Source organism: Myotis daubentonii, chromosome 12 (assembly GCF_963259705.1).
Source record: "Myotis daubentonii chromosome 12, mMyoDau2.1, whole genome shotgun sequence".
NCBI lineage: Eukaryota > Metazoa > Chordata > Mammalia > Chiroptera > Vespertilionidae > Myotis > Myotis daubentonii.
The window spans coordinates 23,885,635-23,904,767 of NC_081851.1; the positions used below are offsets into that span (position 1 = coordinate 23,885,635).

The following is a 19,133-nucleotide window of genomic DNA, read 5'->3' on the forward strand; positions in this document are numbered from 1 at the left end:
GTGGTTAATTTGCATATCCAGGCATGGAACTAAGACTGAAGGCTCCGGCCCGAGTGAAGACTGAAGATGACTGAAAAGGCTTGGCTTCTCCGCTGCAGCCGAAGCAAAGGCCTGGGTCCCAGGTGCCAGAGGAAATCCGGAGCTAGCAGCCAGGGGAAGGAAGGCCTATTGCACGAATTTCTTCGTGCAACAGGCCTCTAGTTCATAAACAAACCTAAATAATGGTTGATGGTATAGATACAGGGCATTAAACACAATTTTGTCTCAGAAAGTAGTGACTACTGAATAAAGCTTCAAATATGTGTTACATGCCAGATAAAGGCAAGGACTAAGCACCTGTACATACTCAAAGCAACATGTTACAAGAATGTGAATAGTGGCTTTGTGCTTCTTTCCAAGTTACAGGAGTTCAGGCTTCACAGCTATACCCAATCCAACAGTTTATCACTGATCTCTCCCCATTCAGAGCTTCAGAGTTACACCCATCAGATAAGTTACCATGTTTTAGCCTTTTACAGAAATAAGAGCCAACAAACCAAATCCTGTGGATCTTTATTGCTCTACTTTTCAGTAATGAATCATGGGGAGCAGGAAGTAATCTATCCTTGGGCAGAATACTGACGACAATAGTAACTACAGCAGCAGCAAACACTTGCATTATGATTACTCTGTGCCCGGACACTGTCCCATACACATCATCGCAACAACCCTATAACATACATGCTACTGCTTAAAAAGCTATTTTACAGATGAGAGAACTGAATTACAGAAAGCTTATGCAACTTGTCACAAATCTAGTAAATGGTGGAGCTGAGATTGGAACGCTGGCAGGCAGAGCCAACCCCCTATTCACCATATCTACCTGGTGTCTACTAGATATAACCTTACGGTAATATATTCAAAAATGAACTCCTGCTATCTTAAACTGCAACTCCAATCTTCTAATGATACCTCCCAAAAACCTTGATGTTGTCCTTGACTCCTCCCATGTCCCTCATCCAAACCATGAAGACATCCAGTTTATCTTCAACATTTTATCTATATTTGACCACTTCTTACCACTAATACTATGATGCAAGCTCTTGCCCCCCACATTCTACTCTCTCCATAAGCAGAATGACCCCACTAAACTGTCACTCTCTGCTGAAAACCCTCCAATGGCCTCTTACCATATTTAGGGTAGAAGCCGAAATCCTTCTTATGGCACCTACAAGTCCCTGCATGATCTGCCTCCCCCATCCTACCCAATAGCACTCAAGTCTGACTACTCTTACCCCACTCCAATTGTCATTCTGGCCACTTAGTTCCCACCATCCAATCACACCAAGCTCCTGCACTTCAGGACCTTTATATGGAACATTCTCCAGCGAGATATCAACCTCCCTCACTTCCTTCAGGTTCTTACTGAACTATTACTCATTAATGTTAATATATAAGGCTTCCCTTAACCACCTTCTTTAAAATATCTACATCCTTTCCATCATACATTCTCCCTTCTATCCAACTAACACTCTTTCATTTTTATGTCATTTATCATCACCTACAATACCATCTATCTATACTAATAAAAGGGTAATATGCTAATTAGACCGGACATCTTCTGGACAACCTTCCAGACATCCTTCCGGACAAAGCCATGGTGGCGGAGTCGAGGCAGAGGCAGTTAGGGGCGATCAGGCCAGCAGGGGAGGGCAGTTAGGGGGATCAGCCTGGCAGGGGAGAGCAGTTAGGGGGATCAGACCAGCAAGCAGGTGAGCAGTTAGGTGCCAACGGTCCCGGATTGCGAGAGGGATGTCCGACTGCCGGTTTAGGCCCAATCCCTGGGATCAGGCCTAACCCAGCAGTCAGACATCCCCTGAGGGGTCCCAGATTGGAGAGGGTGCAGGCTGGGCTGAGGACCCCCCCCCCCCTCCAGTGCACCGGGCCTCTAGTACGGTATATCATCCATAGGCTCTTGGAACTGCAGTGAAGCATATAATGTAATCAATTTTACCAGAGGCTAACTGATATACACAGGAGTTGGGTTCCTACAGAATCTCATGGACCTTAGAATGAAACAACGTTGAATGAAATGACATTACTTGAGGACTGTATATTTACATATTGCCTGTGCCCCAAGAATAGAAATCTCACGAGTACGAGACTTTTAAAAAATATATTTTATTTATTACTATGTCCCCAGGGCCTAGAATAATGTCTTGTACATAGCTGGTACTCAATAAATGAGTAATTCCATAATAAAGTTACTAGTAAAAAAACAACAACTCCAGAAACCATAAAAGATTGATTCACTTGACTGCTTTTAAAACAGACAAAAACCTTTATGCATAGAAAATAATGCCATAGGCAAAGTCAAAAGACAAATAACAAATTGGGGTAAAATATCTGCTTACTAGAGATCCTAAATTTTCAAAGAGAAGGATGGGCAAAGGATATAAACGAGTAATAGTTCACACTCACCATAACCATATTGCAATACCATCTTCACCTGACATTTTGGCAAAAGTCCGTGTCATAAAAGGATGACATAAAAGTAGTTCAGTAAAATTTTCAAACTGATGGCTGCTATTGGTTTTTTACAGGTTGCTACTGTCTTTTTTGTGATTATTTATCTTGCTGATTTTTCTTACGTATTTTAAGTTTATTGATTCCTGTTCTTTTTCTTTGTAGATGATCCTATCATCTGCAAGTAATTAGTATCTTTTTCTCTTTTCAATATTTATAGGTCTTACTTTAGCCAATTGTGCCTTAGAAACATGGGGATGAGATCATGGGTCCTAGAGGAAAACTTATCTAAGTAACTTAATCCTAGTTTTGCCACTTACACTGTGTAATCTTGGCAAGTTATTTATTCTCTCTGTGCCTCAACTTTCTCATCTACAAAAACAAGGATATTTTAAAGGCTGTGAAGATTAAATGACATTTTATGTAAAGCACCATAGGAAAGCTCTTGATGGTAGCCTGAATTAAAGCAATACAGAACTTCCAATTAAGGTATGTGAGACGGAGAGACGTGAAAAGATTTTAGTGATATGGAGGTAAAGTCAACCATAGTATGACTTATAGTTGATACGAGAAATAAAGGGATAAAGGCTGTGTTATGGTTTTGGCCTAGGGAAACTGGGGCAAAGATACAGGTTTAGAAGAAAAGGTGGGTTTTTAGCATTTCAAAGTCACAAGGAAAAGAGTCATTGAATATCTGGGTGTAAAAAAAAACTACACTAACCACGTCTCCGAGAATGAAAAGAGTTAGAGCCATTTGGCCAGCGGCCTCATTTCCCGTTTCAACATAAAGGAAATATATCCAAAAGGTCTTTGCTGCTTTATGATGGTTTTTCGGGTCTTTCGATCCTGATCAGTGGAATAAGAACAGACTATTCACTCATACTCCACCGCTTGGCGAGCTAACGGTTTCATATTTTCTACCAAAAAAAGCGCCTAGCACGTGTCGGTGAGAAATGACAGATGACCTCTGTCTTCTAGGAGCTCACACGTGCTCTAGTCCCGCTGGGAGAAGGGGGAGCTTCTCGGCGCACCCTCGCCCCGATCGAGCCCCGCACCTCCTCCTTCCACCAGCGCGCCCGCCCCGCACCATCGCACCATGTCCGAGCTTCCCGCGCGCTCCACGTCCCCCGCGACCTGGCGTCCAGGACGCGAGAGGGGGCGGAACCCGCTGGGACCCCGGCGCTCGGGGCAGCAAAACACGGGCGTCACCTGTCGTCGGAATCCATGACGTCGGAGTCCGTGACCGGTTTCCTGCCCAGGGCCGGGTTGGGGGGTTTGGAGAAAAGATTCTCGAAATCCATCCTCCTGTCCAGAGTCCCGCAGCTACCGAGTGACAACCACCGCGGGAGCGGAGAGAGGAGAGGAAGGAGGGGCTGCCGGGGCCCCCAGGCAGCCTACGCATGCGCCGCCCGCCCCTCTGCGCACGCGCTCCTTGCCCCAGTGCGCAGGCGCGCTCTTAACTACCTACCTCCGCGCAGGCACCGCCCTAATCTATGCTTCTCATTTCACCTGGCGACCCGTTATCTCAAATATTTGCTATAGTGTTTAGGCTCGGTCCTTAGGGTTCTTCTCTGGATCGAAACCCCAGTGTTTCTAAAAAGAAACATTGATTTAATGCTCGCTTAGTATCAGGCATGTTTCACATTCAGCCCACTTAATGCTCAATGGAACCCAGGACGCGTCCGTACTACAGGTGCTAGTCCACATTTTCTAGATGAGGAAACAGGTGTGGACAGTTCATGTGCCTTGTAGAGTGCTGTCATCCAATGGGATTAACACAACCTTTAGGCAGGAAGTTTATTTAAAAATACCAAGAACTAAGAGGATTCAGAAGAGAAGACAACCTGTGGTTGGAAAGGCTTCTTGAAAGGAGCATATTTGAGCTCAGTATTGATGTAACGTCCACAGGAAAAGATAAAGCTGGAGTATAAATGGACTCTGGAAAAAGGCAGTTCTTCAGTCCCTTTTATGCATTAGAATCACAGGAGCGATTATAAGAAAGGTGCGTGAAATCCATTGGTGGTAGAGTAAGGAGGTGAGAGAAAGCAAAGCATTGAAATCATTGGATAAAAAACAAAATGGAGAGTTACATCTTTTACGTTGGTAAGTATGGGATAATTAACATTGACAGTAAATAAGTGGGCAGCAAGATAACAATGATAAGTTTCATAGTCTCCCAGGCGAGGTGTTGGAAAAGAAAATTACCCGACCTTTCAAAGGTGGGTCACCCTCCTAGATTCATGAGAATAGGCTGGGCTCCTTCAAGGCCGAGAGTGGCGTTGCTAAGGAAGCTACCAGGCCTGGAACTTGACACCTGCCATGGCCGACCCGCCCAGTCAGCAATTTGTGATCAGGCCGCCCTGGTGGTTACCCTTGGTCTCCCACCCGCCAGGACTGCAGTGGCCCCGGAGCTGGCCTGGCCTACTGTGGACCTTTTTTGTTACCACTAAGGAATGACAAAAGAAGGCAGATATTTGGGAGGGTCAAGTCCCTAAGTCCATCATTTTAATAAAAAGCAAGGACGGTTCCTCTAGAACTAAGCCACGCTATTTTCCTCAAAACGTGATTCTGAGCACTAAACGTTATAAACAGAGAGCTCGCTACAACCTTGAAGGAGGAAGCACATTTCTCCATCACGTAAGCAACAAAGATTTTATTTAAAAAAAAATAAATGTATTAAAAATAACTCCCTATATTTAAAAAACACACCCCACGAGTGGCCTTTATTACACAGCCCCCACCGAAGGACTGCTTCAGGAGCCACTCGTTAGGGGCCCCCCCACAACCCCCGGTTGGCGGCGTCCTGCAGCGCCACTGAGCCCCGAGCCACACGGGAAACTCGAGCGGAGGCCGCCTCCCGGCCCTGAGCCGCCTCCGCCGCCGGGCACGGGCTGAAGCCCCGCCCCTGCAGGTGACTGACGGCCGCGTCCTGCAATGGCCGACGCGCGATGGGCGGGGCGAGGCGGGCGCGCGGAGGGATATTGCGCCTGGAGTCCCGGGCTGGTGAGCGACGCCATCTTGTCGAACGCCGCCCCGGGGCCGCCATGTCGGTGAGGAGCAGTCACCGCCACGGCCACTGTCCAAACCCCTGCGTCGCGGCGCGCTCGCCCGCCCGCTCCCGAGCCTCGGCCGCCGGCGGCGAGTAGAGACTAGCGTGGCGGCGCCGGCCGCGGCCGCGCCCGTGTTTGCAGAGAGCCCATCTCTCTGGCGTGGTTGTTAACAGACTGGAAAGTCTGTGTCTGTGTCGCTCACTAGTAACCGTGAGTTTTTACCGCCTCGTTACGGCGGGCGGCCGGGGTCCCGCGCCCCGCAGACCGGCCCGCAGCCCCGCCCCGCTCCTGACCAAACATGACAGACTGTGAACACGCAGGGCGCGGCAGGTCGGAACCTTGTCTGTCTGTGTGTCGGAGGAGAGGGCTGGGCGGGGGCGGGCGGGCCCTGCATGACCGAGGCAGCTCCGGGCCGCCGCGCTGGACGGCGCCCCGGGAGGCCGGCGGGCGGCCGCGGGGAGGCCGGCCCCTCCCGTCCGGTCCCGTCCAGCCCGCCGCGCGGGTCCTTCCGGCCTCGCGCCCCGCCCGCCGCACGCGCGACCCCCGCCCACGGCTGGCGCTGCGGGCCTGGCCGGGCAGGGCCGGCCTCGGATTGGTAATGACTGGTGTTTGAGCGGTACCCTAGCACACTCCGAAAAATAAACATGTTTGGGGTTTTTTGTTTTGTTTTGTTTTGTTTTGTTTGTTTGTTTTCTTTTAGGAAATAGTTAAGCAAACCCAAAAAGGCCATGTGTCTGCAATGGCCAGTTTCAAGTTTAAAATCGTAACACAAATACTTAGGCTTGGCCACCCTTACGGTAGCGCTTCGTGGAAACGCCGTGGGTTATCCCATCTAGCCCAGTTTTTCTAAAGATGGTAGGTCACCGGAACATTTAGCCGAGATGTTGATTTTTTTTTTTTTTTTAGTTTTGCTTTACCTTTAGAGGCATACTCTCAGTTCCATTTCAAGGTTTGTGTTATTTACCGATTTTAAACAGGGTGAAGAGCATATTGAACTTTTGATTAGGTTTCTGACTTAGAGTCTGCGGTGAGATGGCATTTGGGTCGACAATGGACCAAAAGTATGCCCCGGGGGTCCCGGAGGATTACGCAGTCATGGAGCCGAGCGATGCCTGCCGCCCGGTGCCGCGTGGCTGCTCTGCTCCGACATTATCCCCGTGTGGGTGGTGATGCCAAGTCTGGCACCTGTAATGACGGCCGCAGTGCCCCCTGTGAGGTTGGCACAGTGAGGAAACCTAACCGAGCCGGGAGGCATTCCCTTTGCGAAGCAGCACATGCCTGTGCGTTGACATCTCAACGGTTAGGAAAAAGGAAGAGCTTTCCTTGTCTAAAATTACTAGCATCCATTGAATGTGATTGCAAACCCCATTGCATCTGATTCTTCTTATATGTGGTCTATTTAAAAATCTAGAATCTGGCAGTTCTTCGGGAATAGAAGTAATCAAAAGTACACATTTGTACATACAAATCGCTCAAGTTCTACCTATGGACTAATGTGGCCTGCTTTCGCAGCATGCCAAACGCTTCAACACACACACACACACACACACACCCCAGAAGCAGACATCACAAACATCACAGAAATTTGAAAATTTAAAATATCTGAACATCTGGCAGTTTTGAGAGGGATAAAAATGATATCTTGATAACTTTGGTACTGTAATGATAAAAGTAGATTGCCAGAAAGCATTAAACGTAGTAATTTTTGGAAAGTAAACACTTAAAAGTTATCTGTACGTAAGCTTGCACTTGACATTTTTCATGATTTATTTTTACATTATCTTATTAAAATAAGAAAATTCTAGGAATGGGTTGAGAAGTTTCCCACTCAATATCTGTAGACGAGCCAAAGTTGAGGTTTTGCCTAGGAGCCTAAAATCATTTTTGTGTGTGTGTGGAAGAAGAAAATCTGTTCTCTGTTCACAATATGTAGAGTTATGTATTCTATGTATTGAAGAAACCATGTCACCAAATTCAGATGTCAAAATAATTTTGCTAGTAAGGAACTTTAAAAATAATGAAAATTTGAAACACTGAATCAGAAGTTAAAAATAATTTTAAAGAATTCTCCATAAGATACATTAACAGCTTAGTAGGAACCAAAGATTAAGTAGTAAGCTTATTTTCTATTAGGACTAAGAAAATGTTTTCTAGTAATTTCTGAAACAAGGTTAGCTTATTAAGGGCCAGCATTAATCTGAGGCAAAAAGATGTGTTTTTCACACTTTTTTTTTTTTTTTGTCAACCTACATGAGAAAACAGCTACATTAAAAAAACAAAGTGAACTAGGAGTCAGGAGAAATGGTTCCAGCTCCAGCTTTGGTACCCTTTAGCTTTGTGAACTTCAGCAAGCCTCCTTTCTTAATTGATAAGAGGGTTCTGCAAGAATGGTTCACGTTCTCCAAGATCTGGTTCTCAGTCGTCCATGGAGAGCTTTTTCAAAGGTGTTGATGTCATGGCCATGTCTAAACCTCAGCCTGTGTTTAAGGTTTTTAAAAGCTCAAGTTATGCTAATACCTGGTAATTTGAGAACTACTCTACTAGATCAGTGTTTTCCAAACTTAGCTAATCATCCAGTCGCTTTGAGGAATAAAAATTTTTGTCCTGCTCAGAGCAATTGAATCAGAATTTCTGGGGAGAAATGTGGTAGTCTGTATTTTTAATAGGCTCCCCCTAAGTGATTCTTAAGAAATTTGGGGGGAAATGGATATTACAGTTATTTTGTACTGTAATAAAAGTTTCTGTTAATTAGGTGGTGAAGATACATGAATTCTGGTATTTGTAGCTATGCATTGTCTCAAGGATATTCTATTTCTGACATAGAGTAGGAAAAACAAATCTATGATTTTTATTCATAACTACTTTGATTATAAAGTTAAAATATTATGATTATACTATATATGCAAATGAGATTCTAAATGGAAATTCACATAATGCACATTTTTTTCTCTTTAAATGTTTTTTTTGCACATGTTTTATATGGTGAATATTTTGCACAAGATTTGTTTGCCAAATGAGTTAACTTTAAAAAAAATACCCATTTGGTATTTCCTCTCAATATAAGATGGGACGAAAGTAGGTTTAGTGTTCATATGGAAAGTTTTATAACTAATAAATAATAATATAAGAATAAACCCTTGCATACTCACCACTGTAAACCTACTTTTGCCCCACTCTGTATTTTCATGCCTGGGGTGAAAACACTATTTTTATAAAGTGTTAACAATATAAAAATACTTATAAATAAACATGCAGACATATAGAATGTTAATTAGTAAGTAGAGGGCTTCTACCTAGATCTTTAGAAATAAATGATAGAGGTTGGGGGAAGTCAAAGGGAGATGAAATTCTTGTTTATTTTTTCATTCATTTCTTCCTTTCAACCAGTTCTCTTATGCACAACTCCAGCCACCTAGCTTTATATTGTAGCTGAATATTGACTCAATTAAGACAATCCATAAACAACTCCAAAAGTTGTTAAATACTGAGTCCTTAATTTAGACATATCTGCAGTAGAGTAGGAAAGGTAAATATACATCCAAGTAACTATTGTATAATTTCCTGAAATATGCTAAAGGTCAAAAGTTTTACAGGGCCGTCACTGGGGAAAAAGTTTAACATGAGCAGTTTATATTGAGCTTATGATTCCGTCTTTCATTGATAAGTAGGTATGGTTAATCCTTTGTTTTGGGAAGAAGTTATTTGCTCGTTATGAACAACTTTCCTACCTTTTTTCCTCTTCTCCCGCCTCTTCCTTGTGTAAAACAAGAACAACAGAACTCCACCTAGTCCCTCACCCCCACAGAATGATGGGAACCTTGCTGAGAGACTTGGAGAATCTGGAGAAGTGAGGTTGGAGAAGATGATTACACATTCCATTTGTAATAAGGCTTTCGTTTGATTCTCACGTTAATCCCAGTAGGTAGTATAGCATTACAGTGTGTCATATTTGTTTGATATCTCACAGGTAGAGCCTAGATAACCCAGTTATGCAAACTCCTACCTGAAGTATTAATGCATTACACGCTAATCTTCACTTATTGAATTGTTTGGGGTTGTAATGTGCTAGTATTGTGTGTGTGTGTGTGTGTGTGTGTGCACGCACCCACTACTATTTTAAGAGAGCCCTTTCATTCTTAATAAAACCTGGGTTCTGATCTTAGTTTTTTTCCTCTAACTTGGTTAATGCTTTTTTCTTTTCCATGATTTTTCTTATTTCTAAAATCATCTAGTTTTAATAAGTCACTAATTTTAATTAAATTACAGATGCAACTTCGTACATCAGAGTTCACTCAATGCTCCATACAATATCTGGTTTATAAATTAGTACTGAAGTAAACGTCTTCTCTCCTTAGGCCATTAGTCAATTAATTGTATTCTTAAGTGTACAATTCAGTGCTATTAAGTGCATTCATATTATTGTGCATCCCAGAACTATTCATCTTACAAAAGTGAAACTATCATTAATTTATTTTTTATTCCTGAATCTGCTAATTCAACTATTATTCAAACTATCAGGGTGAGTTTTTCTTTAGCTAAAAAACCACAGACATCATGTACAGGTTTGATGTAGGAAAGCACTTTGTTAAGAAGACATTTTTCTTTTCCTAGCCCCTTAAAAACAAGTTATTGCATTCATTAAATTTTTTTATTTTATTTATTTTACTTTGAAATATATTTTTATTGATTCAGAGAGGAAGGGAAAGGAGAAAGAGATAGAAACATCAATAATGAGAGAGAATCATTGATCCGCTGCCTCCTGCATGTCCCCTATGAGGGATCCAGCCTGCAGCCCAGGCATTTGCCCTGACCAGGAATTGAACCGTGACTGGGAATATAACCATGACCTCCTGGCTCATAGGTTGAAGCTTAACCACTGAGCCACGGTGGCTGGCCTAAATTTTTATTTACCAGAAGTTTCTGTGCCAAGTATAGTGATAAGCACTGGGGAAACAATCTGAATACAACATCACTGAACTTGCTCTCCAGGATCTTACGACCCAGTAGGTGAGAAACAGATTGGTAAATACATAGTGATAGCACCGTGTACAATGGAGGTATGAACTGAATGCAGTGGTGGCACAGATGGGAGCATCCAGGAGGCATCACCGAATAGCCAGGTCTGGAGGGTGATTAAGTTTTGGCCAAGCAGAGGCAGAAGTATATGAAAAGCATGAAGAAATGAAATGGTAGATTCGGGGATGGAAAGAGTGTTAGTATGTGGAGCGTGTACAACATATTTTGGGCAATGAGGAAACGGCTTAAATGAATAAAGATCTTGTCAAAAGTTTTTTCAGCAGGAGAGTGATCAGATACACTTCTAATATCTTGGGGGCTAAGAGACAGTAGACTACTGAAAGGGAGATCAGAAGACAAGTTAGGGAGCTTTCAATCACTTTCATTAAATGCTAAGCACCTAATATTTAGTATGTATTGTTCTATGCTGAGGGAAGATAGCAGTGAAGAAACGAATCCTTTACCTAATGGATCTTACATTTTCTTTGGAGACAAGAAACATGAAAAACAAATGTGTTAGGTGATAAAGTAGGTAAAGGAAAGTAAAAGTATACTATATTAGGACATTTAAAAACTTGAATAATAGAGTGTTGCAGGATTTGCAAACAGGTGGGTTTCAGGCCTAAAATCTGCCCACAATGGTTTTCCTGACATGAATGCTTCAAAATATTTGTGTTTGAATGCCGTCAGGCTTGACTTGTGTTCCCCAACCTCCACAGTACTATCACTCACACTTCCTCTGCAAACTCAGCACCTGAGCAAGGTCGGCTTCACTCATTAGATGACCTTATTGACCACTTGTTACACAGTGAAGTTTTCACCTGGACAGACTGGCAATCTAGCTAGCTACCTGAAAACCCTCACAGAGATGGTGACTTTGAATTCACCAGGTCAAGCCTCCACTCTAAGGCTTCCAGCATATTCTTTTGTTCATAGGTATCCCCTGGATTTGTACAACATAGTGGTCCTGCGTTAGTTTTTCAGATTCAGAAATTGATCAGTCTCATAGCTTATCAGACTTGGGGATGTTATTCATCCTCAAAAATAATAACAATGACTAACATTTACTTGGTGCTAAAGTGTATGACAGGTTCTAGGTGCTTTACATGAATTATTTAATCTTCACAACAACCCAAGGAAGTAGTCTCCATCTTTGCAAATGAAGAAACAGTCTAAGAGGTTGCTAAATTTTCCAGGGTCACAGAGTAAATCAGTGGGAACTCAAATCTAACTCCAGAGCTCAAGCTTGTATAAGGGAGTATATTCTCTTCATGTAGAATGATACTTGAAAACTAAATTATTAAAAGTTGCCTAATAAACAAGAGCATGGGATTAGAACAAGGCAGTTGGTTATAAATGACTGATTGTAAATGGCATTAGGCTCAGATAAAGTGGTATTTCCATCTCATATCTGCCAAGTAGATTCTTGCTCCCATGTGCCTTAAGGATATCTTCACTCCTAGGCAGTGCTTCCCTGGGCACTGGCCACATTTGTCTTCCTTTTCATCACTTTCATTACTAACCAGTCCTCGTTCCTGACAGGTAAATTTCTTTTCATTTGCATGTTAATACCTTAAATTTTAGGTAGTCATCTTTTTACTTGGTCCTGTGTGTCTGACTTCCTAATCTCTATTCTGGTTCATCTTGTTTTGGTTTATGGTTGAACTTTCTGAGGGCATTTTAAAAAATACTTTTATTGATTTTTAGAGAAAGAGGAAGGAAGGGGGAGAGATAAACATTGATCGGCTGCCTCCTGCACACCCCCTACTGGGGATGGAGCCTACAACCCAGGCATGTGCTCTGACTGGAAATTGAATCAGCAATCTTGAGCTGCACACTGGGCAGAGCCTGAGGGCATTCTTATTTCCAATCTTTTTTGCAGTGTTTGTGTCCTGGAAGATATACTTGACTGCTGATGTCCAGACAGTAGTCATATTGGATGACATCAGCAAAAGCAATTTCAATAGATTATTATTACTCTTGCACAGAGCAACCTTTCTCTGTTATAAAATTATATATGTTACTTTTCTTTTTTTATAATGTAAATTCATGGCTTAACACTTTAAATGAACTGTTTTAATACTTAAACTTTCACAAGTCATAGCCACATTCTTGAGTGGCAAATAAATGACCAAAACAAATTCCATGGAGCTTTTAAAAGGAGTCCTAAGTTAATTATCATTTAAATTATACATAAAACCATTATGAAAATCAATAATCTATTATAAAAGTGATAGAAAAATTTAAAACCTACGTTTAGAACTCATGATAGTGTTTTACATATATTGTTGTTTATAACTCACATACTTTAATTCATTTGGTCCATATGACAAAATAAATATTGATGTGTTCATTTTATAGTTTAGGAAACAGATTCAGAGGGTAAATAACTTGTCCAAGGTGACTAAACAGCTGAGTGAGAAATACAGTCTGTGTCTGTGGCATTCGGTTTCAGTCCTCTCTGTTGCTTCCATTGCCTTCTAATGATAGTAAATCTGCTATCAGATGCTGGGTTGGGTTTTGGACACTTAAGTGGTTTGGGTTTTTGTTTATTTTGAGGTATTATTTGATCACAGATAATTTCATCCTAGTCATTAAAATTCATCTTATATGACAGCATTTTTCTGAATCTAAAGCATTAAAAATTGAATTTATAAAGAATATGGATTTTTCATATAATTCAAGAGAATATGGAATAAATTTAACTTAAGTCTGCAAATTTTTAGCTGTAAAAAACACAAGTTTCAGTCTGTTAAGGGAATTCATTGGAAATGCATAGAGATCAGAAGAACTGACAATAAATTATTGTTACATGGTATAGTATTTCAATTATTGTTACATAAATTACTGGTACATGTGTGGGGTTGAGTTCTTTATAACTTCTATACTAGCCCATAAAGAAGGTTGTGGGTTGATTTCTACCCTTGGAGAACATAGGAGTCTGTTTAAAAATTATAGTTTGCTGCCGAAACCGGTTTGGCTCAGTGGATAGAGCGTTGGCCTGCGGACTGAAAGGTCCCGGGTTCAGTTCCGGTCAAGGGCATGTACCTGGGTTGCGGGCACATCCCCAGTGGGGAGTGTGTAGGAGGCGGCTGATTGATGTTTCTCTCCCATCAATGTTTCTAACTCTCTGTCTCTCTCTCCCTTCCTCTCTGTAAAAAATCAATAAAATATATTTAAATAAATAAATAAATAAATAAATAAATAAATAAATATAAAAATTATAGTTTGGGTAAGCAAATAAAAATGAAAATGAATAAGTAAGAAATACCTACCTCTTTTAACTGTATAAATATATTGCACCAAATATACATTTTTTAAATGCCTAATGTCCAAGTGTGAAAGCCAGTATTTGACCAAAGCTGGGGCTGAAGCTAGAATCATATATTAAATTTCTGGAATATGTTAATAAACCTTAAATATTCTTTAAATTATAATTTATTATTATAAAAGTTGTGGTCTAATTTTAAAAATAGGGCATGACAGTAGAGTAATAATAATTTTCAACACTGCCTATTGTTAGGTTGCTTCTGTGATTGCTGTAAGTGCACACAATAGGTCCTGAATAGATTCTTATCATTGATGTTGCTATTTCTCTCTCCCTCACCCTCTCTGAGAGCAATAAAAATCTATTTTAAAAAACACACAAAAACTATGGCAAGTGAGTTCACAGTTTTGAGTCATGTAATTGTCTCTGCTTATGGCATAAAGGCTGTTTGAGGAATGGAATGCTTTTCCTTCATAATGTCAAATATACAAGTTTAAGGCTATATTTTAAAATTCTTAATTTTTCTTCTGGCATTGAGTGGGGGTTGGGAATTAACATTTTATCAGCAGCCAATTTTATTGTAAATATTTTCAAAGGAACTCTTTATAAATAAAATACTTGGTGTGCTTTCCTATCTTACTAAATAGTTACTGATTTATCATTTTCTAAGTTACTTTGGGTCATCATGAATATCTGTTGTCACCATAGCCACTCTGAACACTAGGTGCTGCATTCCGTCTTGTATTTTGTTACATTAAGGAGACTGGAAATATGGGAGCTTTGACACACGCTGTAGGAAAAGCAGAAATGCCCTCATGAACAGACTTCAAACTTGGTGCACTCCAGCTTCCTTTCTGCTTTTTCTTGTTTTGGTAATTTATTCTCTGGGCAATTTCTCCTTAGAATCCCTGCCTCTTGGATTTATAACCTTCCCCAATTTCAGTGAAAGTAACTGTAGTCTAGCATGCCCATTTTATTCAAATGCTTCTATTTCAAGTAAATCACAACAGGAAAGGAAATTTTAGTTGAGGACTGTCTGCTAGGTATAGTGATAAGTGGTTTATCCTAACTATCTTTATCCTTAACTCTGCAATGGTAAATTGGTTAATCCCATTTTATAGATGAGGAACCTGAGAATTTGAGTGTGAGATAATTTGTTCAAGTTCAAGGTAGTATAAGACTTGGGAAACAAGACTTGAACCCAGATCTTTCCAGCTCTAGAGCTTCTGTTCTACCCTACTATGAATGTCTTAAGTACTCAGTTTTAACATGCCATGAATTTAAAACATTAATTAGTCCTTTTAAGAAATCTATTGTTGGTTATTGTTCTTGTTTAACATTCCTACTTTAATTTCCAGTTACAGGTGACTTCACTTTGCCAGAACCCTGAGCCCTCATTAAAGGGTTTGTTTGGGGTGGTTTTTGGTGGTGGTGGTGGTGGTGATGATTGTGTGTGTGTGTTATTTTTTTGGTTTGAGTCTTTAACTGCAGGTGAAAATTGCTATTCTGGCAGTCTCATTATTATTCCACTCTTATCTGGATATGGTGCTTAGCCTAATTTTGTTTTAATTAAATAGCAAATCTTAGTAAAAACAGCATTTTTATTTCTTCCAGCATTCCCCTCTTTCCTTTCCCTCTTCTGATTTGGATGTGGAGGCTTTCACCTAATAGGCTGTTACCTACCCTGCACCACTCTCTATCAACTTGTCTGAGATCCGAAATGAATTAGGGAGACCCATTTTCCATCTCTGCATCATTTAAGTATTTTTATCTCTTTTTAAAAAAATCTGTATAATAAAAATTTTGACAGCCTAACAGGCCTAGTCTGGTAGCTACTATTTCCTGACAGTCATTAAAATAACTCATGTGGAATTGAAGTAATTCACATTTACTTTTGCATGTTAGAAATGCAGCTTTCAGATTTTTTTTTTTTGCAGCTTTCAGATTTTAACAGTTCTTTGTATCATCTCTTAAAATACCACCTAAATGTTGCATCAATGAAATTTCCTTTTCCCGATATTTTATTATGAAAAATTTTAACATAAAAATGTGGAAAAAAATTTTACTGTAAACAGCCCCATATTCTGCCTACCAGTTGGTGAGGTTCTTAAATTTTATATCAGCTGAGAAGTGTTTGGGCTATTTGCAAGTTCTTCCTAAGAACAAACGTGTGTAGCTGTTACAGCAACATGGCTAAGATGATGGGTCTGGAAATCGAGTGCCTGGGTTTGGTTTCTAGCTTTGCCATCTGCTAGCAATTAGTTCAGCTCTGTGTCTCCTTTCTGTGCCTCATTAATTGAGATGATAGTATTTCATAGATTGCGCATGACGATGAAATAAACTGATCCAACATACCTGGCAGCATAGTAAGTGCTCAATAATTGTTAATTATCACACTAGTTTGGTTTTTTACTGCAAATTTTGAATCAAGATGTAACTTTAGAATTATTTTATTATGAACACATTAACTGGAATCAAAGATAGTGAATAGACTAAAAATTATTGAACATTGTTTTTAAATTATTTGTTAAAGTCATGGATCAATAATCCTCCAACAACCCAAGTTTTTTAAAGGTTCTGTTCCAGGCAGTATTTGGCCTTTGTGGGGAAAACAGCAAAGTTAACTTGTCCTCTTTTAAAGACAGCTAAAATGGCATCATTTACATTACTTTTGTTCATGCCTATATTAGAGTGACCGCAGGACTATTGAGGCCAACTGATAGTGAGTGGTGGATGGTTCTGCCTCTAAAAAATATCCTGAAGCTTTATTTACATCCACTATTTTTTTTATCTTTATTTTGTTGATTTCTGCCCTTATATTATTTTTATTCTTCTTGTTCTTTTGGTTTTGCCCATTTTCAAGGTCTTCATTTGAATGTATGTATAGCTCATTTGTTCTTAATCATTTTTATTTTCTGAAAATGTGTTTAAATAAAAGCATAAATCTCCCTCTGAGGACTCCTTTTCTTTGTTTAGAGGTCTTTTATGACTTCCTGGTGTACTCTGTACCAAATTTATACTTGGAAGTTAGTTCATTAGGGGGTTACATTGCTTGAATTTAGATGTCTCATTAGTACATTACCTCCAGCAGGTGATACACACACACACACACACACACACACACACACACACACACACTTTGACATTTCTGAGACTGAAATGATTGGGATTATGTACTGCTAAGGTATAGAAAATAAACTCACTGTTCATTCATAGCCTATTTTTAAGGAAAATCTTGACCCTATTAAAAGGAATGGCCTCAGTAGAAATAATGAAGTAACATTTTAAAAGTATAAATTATGGGAATGTTTGAAATATTCATGGAGGATTGTCTGAATGATAATAGCCTATTGATTTCTCAGTATTAGTTGTTTTCAGCTAATTTTTTTCTGCCTCAACACTCTTGGGGAAAAAGCGTTCTCGTTAGTGACTGGGTGTGGCTGGCATCAGAATCTCCATGTACATTCCATTGTGGGCTCTCACTGGATTGCTGTAGTGTGTCCAAACTGCTTCCCTCCACCTGTTTGTTTTCTCTAGGTCTGTTTTTCACTTTCAGTCACAATGGAAGCCTAATTACATCACCTTCTTTCCTGAAAACTCTTCAGTGCTTCCTCCTTTTTCTCAGGATGCTCAAAGCTCTGTGTGATCCAGTGCCACCTGTCACTCCAGCATACTTTTGAACCAGCCTCCCCCCTTTTCTTTATGAGCCAGTGATACTGGCCTTGTCTCAGTTCCTGTCGCAGTTCTACATAGAAATTTTTGCTCATCCGATTTCCTGTTTGCCTGAGGCCCACCCTTACCTCTCAGGCTAACTCTTCATCTCAGTTCATTCATGACTTCCTCAGGGAGAGCCTTCCAGACTTTCCCCGACTGTGTGTGCTCATATCACTATTTACCTTTTTCATATACTCGTATGGTTACTTTATTTTTGTGATTCTTTGATGTCTGTCTGTCACCTCCACCACTAGATTGAAAACTTTATGAGAGAAAACCATGTCTCTTTCTTGTTTGCCATTGTATCCCCACTGAGAAGGTGATGAATAAATATTTTCTAAATGAATTCATGGCTTTTTTTTTCTGACAGAAAATTCTTATATACATAGTTTTTGAGAATCACTTCTCTAGATGTGGGTTTCATCTCTGGATTAAGTCAGAACATGGGGCACTGTGTACTTCAGTGATGGCGAGCCTTTTGAGCTCGGCATGTCTGCATTTTGAAAAAAACCCAACTTAGCTCTAGTGCCGTGTCACATACGGACATTTTTTGATATTTGCAACCATCGTAAAACAAAGACATTTTTGATATTAATTTTATATATTTAAATGCCATTTAACAAAGAAAAATCAACCAAAAAAATGAGTTTGCGTGTCACCTCTGACACACGTGTCATAGGTTCGCCATCACTGGTGTACTTGAACAATATTTGTTTCTTTAATTAATTGCTTTTTCTCGATTGAACTGTGGCAGCATGTTCTTCACATTGGAGTATGCTGTAAGTCATAAGCTGTTGAATTGATTACATGGACACTATCGATAGTATCTGTTGTGCCAGATAATAGTGTCTTCATGAAGACTCAGGACAAATATATCTCTGATCTCCCACAAAAATATGTGATTCTCTTGAATAAGCGGTCTTTTTTTTTTTTTTTTTGTCCTGGAAGCACTTTGGTCTTACATCTAATCCTTCTTGAAATGCAGAGCCAAGTTTGCAGCTCACATCTAAGAATTAGTCCAAGGTTTCTGGCATGCCCCTCTGAAAACTAATCTTAATCTTTAGAATTTTAACTGTGATATTTACATATTTCATAGTTTGTTCAATAAAAGGCTCTATAATTAGCTTTCAAGAAAGAATGAAACTCCACCAGAGCTTGCTTTTTTTCTTCTTCTTTTTCTGTTTGCTGGGTAAGAAATGAGTTCAGTGTGTTTCTATGTGCTGAAAAGGGAGAGAATAACAGAATGAAGTGTATTACATATTGGGAGGAATTCTAGATGTTAAGTTATTACTGGTTCATTTAGGAACTAGAAATTCTTCCCCTTTTTTCTGCTTATGTCACAAAAGCACAGGCATTGCTTTATAGATAGCTGAGGTATATGAGAGTTGTCTGTTAGGCTCAGGGATCTGTAGTTAACACTTTTGTGTGCACATGCTGGGGAACTAGACAGAGTTTTATTTTAACTGCCCTCTCCCCCACCCCTTAGTCCTACCCACACAGAGCAGTAGTTAGAGGTTCACTGCTGTGTGGGTTATGAGCTCTGTGGAAGTTCTGATCAGAGACCTTGCTTGGTATTTAGC

The 19,133-nt window shown here is 40.3% G+C and overlaps 2 protein-coding genes across 10 annotated transcripts in view; one reads left to right on the forward strand and one right to left on the reverse strand.

Annotated features, from left to right (window-relative positions):
• Nucleotides 1-3,904, reverse strand: part of ZC3H8 (zinc finger CCCH-type containing 8) — a 36,872-nt gene extending 32,968 nt beyond the window's left edge. For 3 of the 5 annotated variants that reach the window (XM_059659174.1, XM_059659173.1, XM_059659172.1), the window contains exon 1: nucleotides 3,715-3,903. In XM_059659174.1, coding sequence (XP_059515157.1) covers nucleotides 3,715-3,806 — 92 coding nt within the window. In that variant the 5' untranslated portion in view covers nucleotides 3,807-3,903. Of the gene's footprint in view, nucleotides 1-3,714 lie in introns of all 5 variants that reach the window. The other 2 variants (XM_059659176.1, XM_059659175.1) reach the window with 1 other exon arrangement.
• Nucleotides 3,905-5,424: 1,520 nt separating this feature from the next.
• The window catches only part of ZC3H6 (zinc finger CCCH-type containing 6), a 55,044-nt gene continuing 41,335 nt past the window's right edge, over nucleotides 5,425-19,133 (forward strand). For 4 of the 5 annotated variants that reach the window (XM_059659177.1, XM_059659182.1, XM_059659179.1 and 1 more), the window contains exon 1: nucleotides 5,425-5,555. In XM_059659177.1, the coding sequence (XP_059515160.1) occupies nucleotides 5,440-5,555 (116 nt within the window). In that variant the 5' untranslated portion in view covers nucleotides 5,425-5,439. Of the gene's footprint in view, nucleotides 5,886-19,133 lie in introns of all 5 variants that reach the window. The other variant, XM_059659178.1, reaches the window with a different exon arrangement.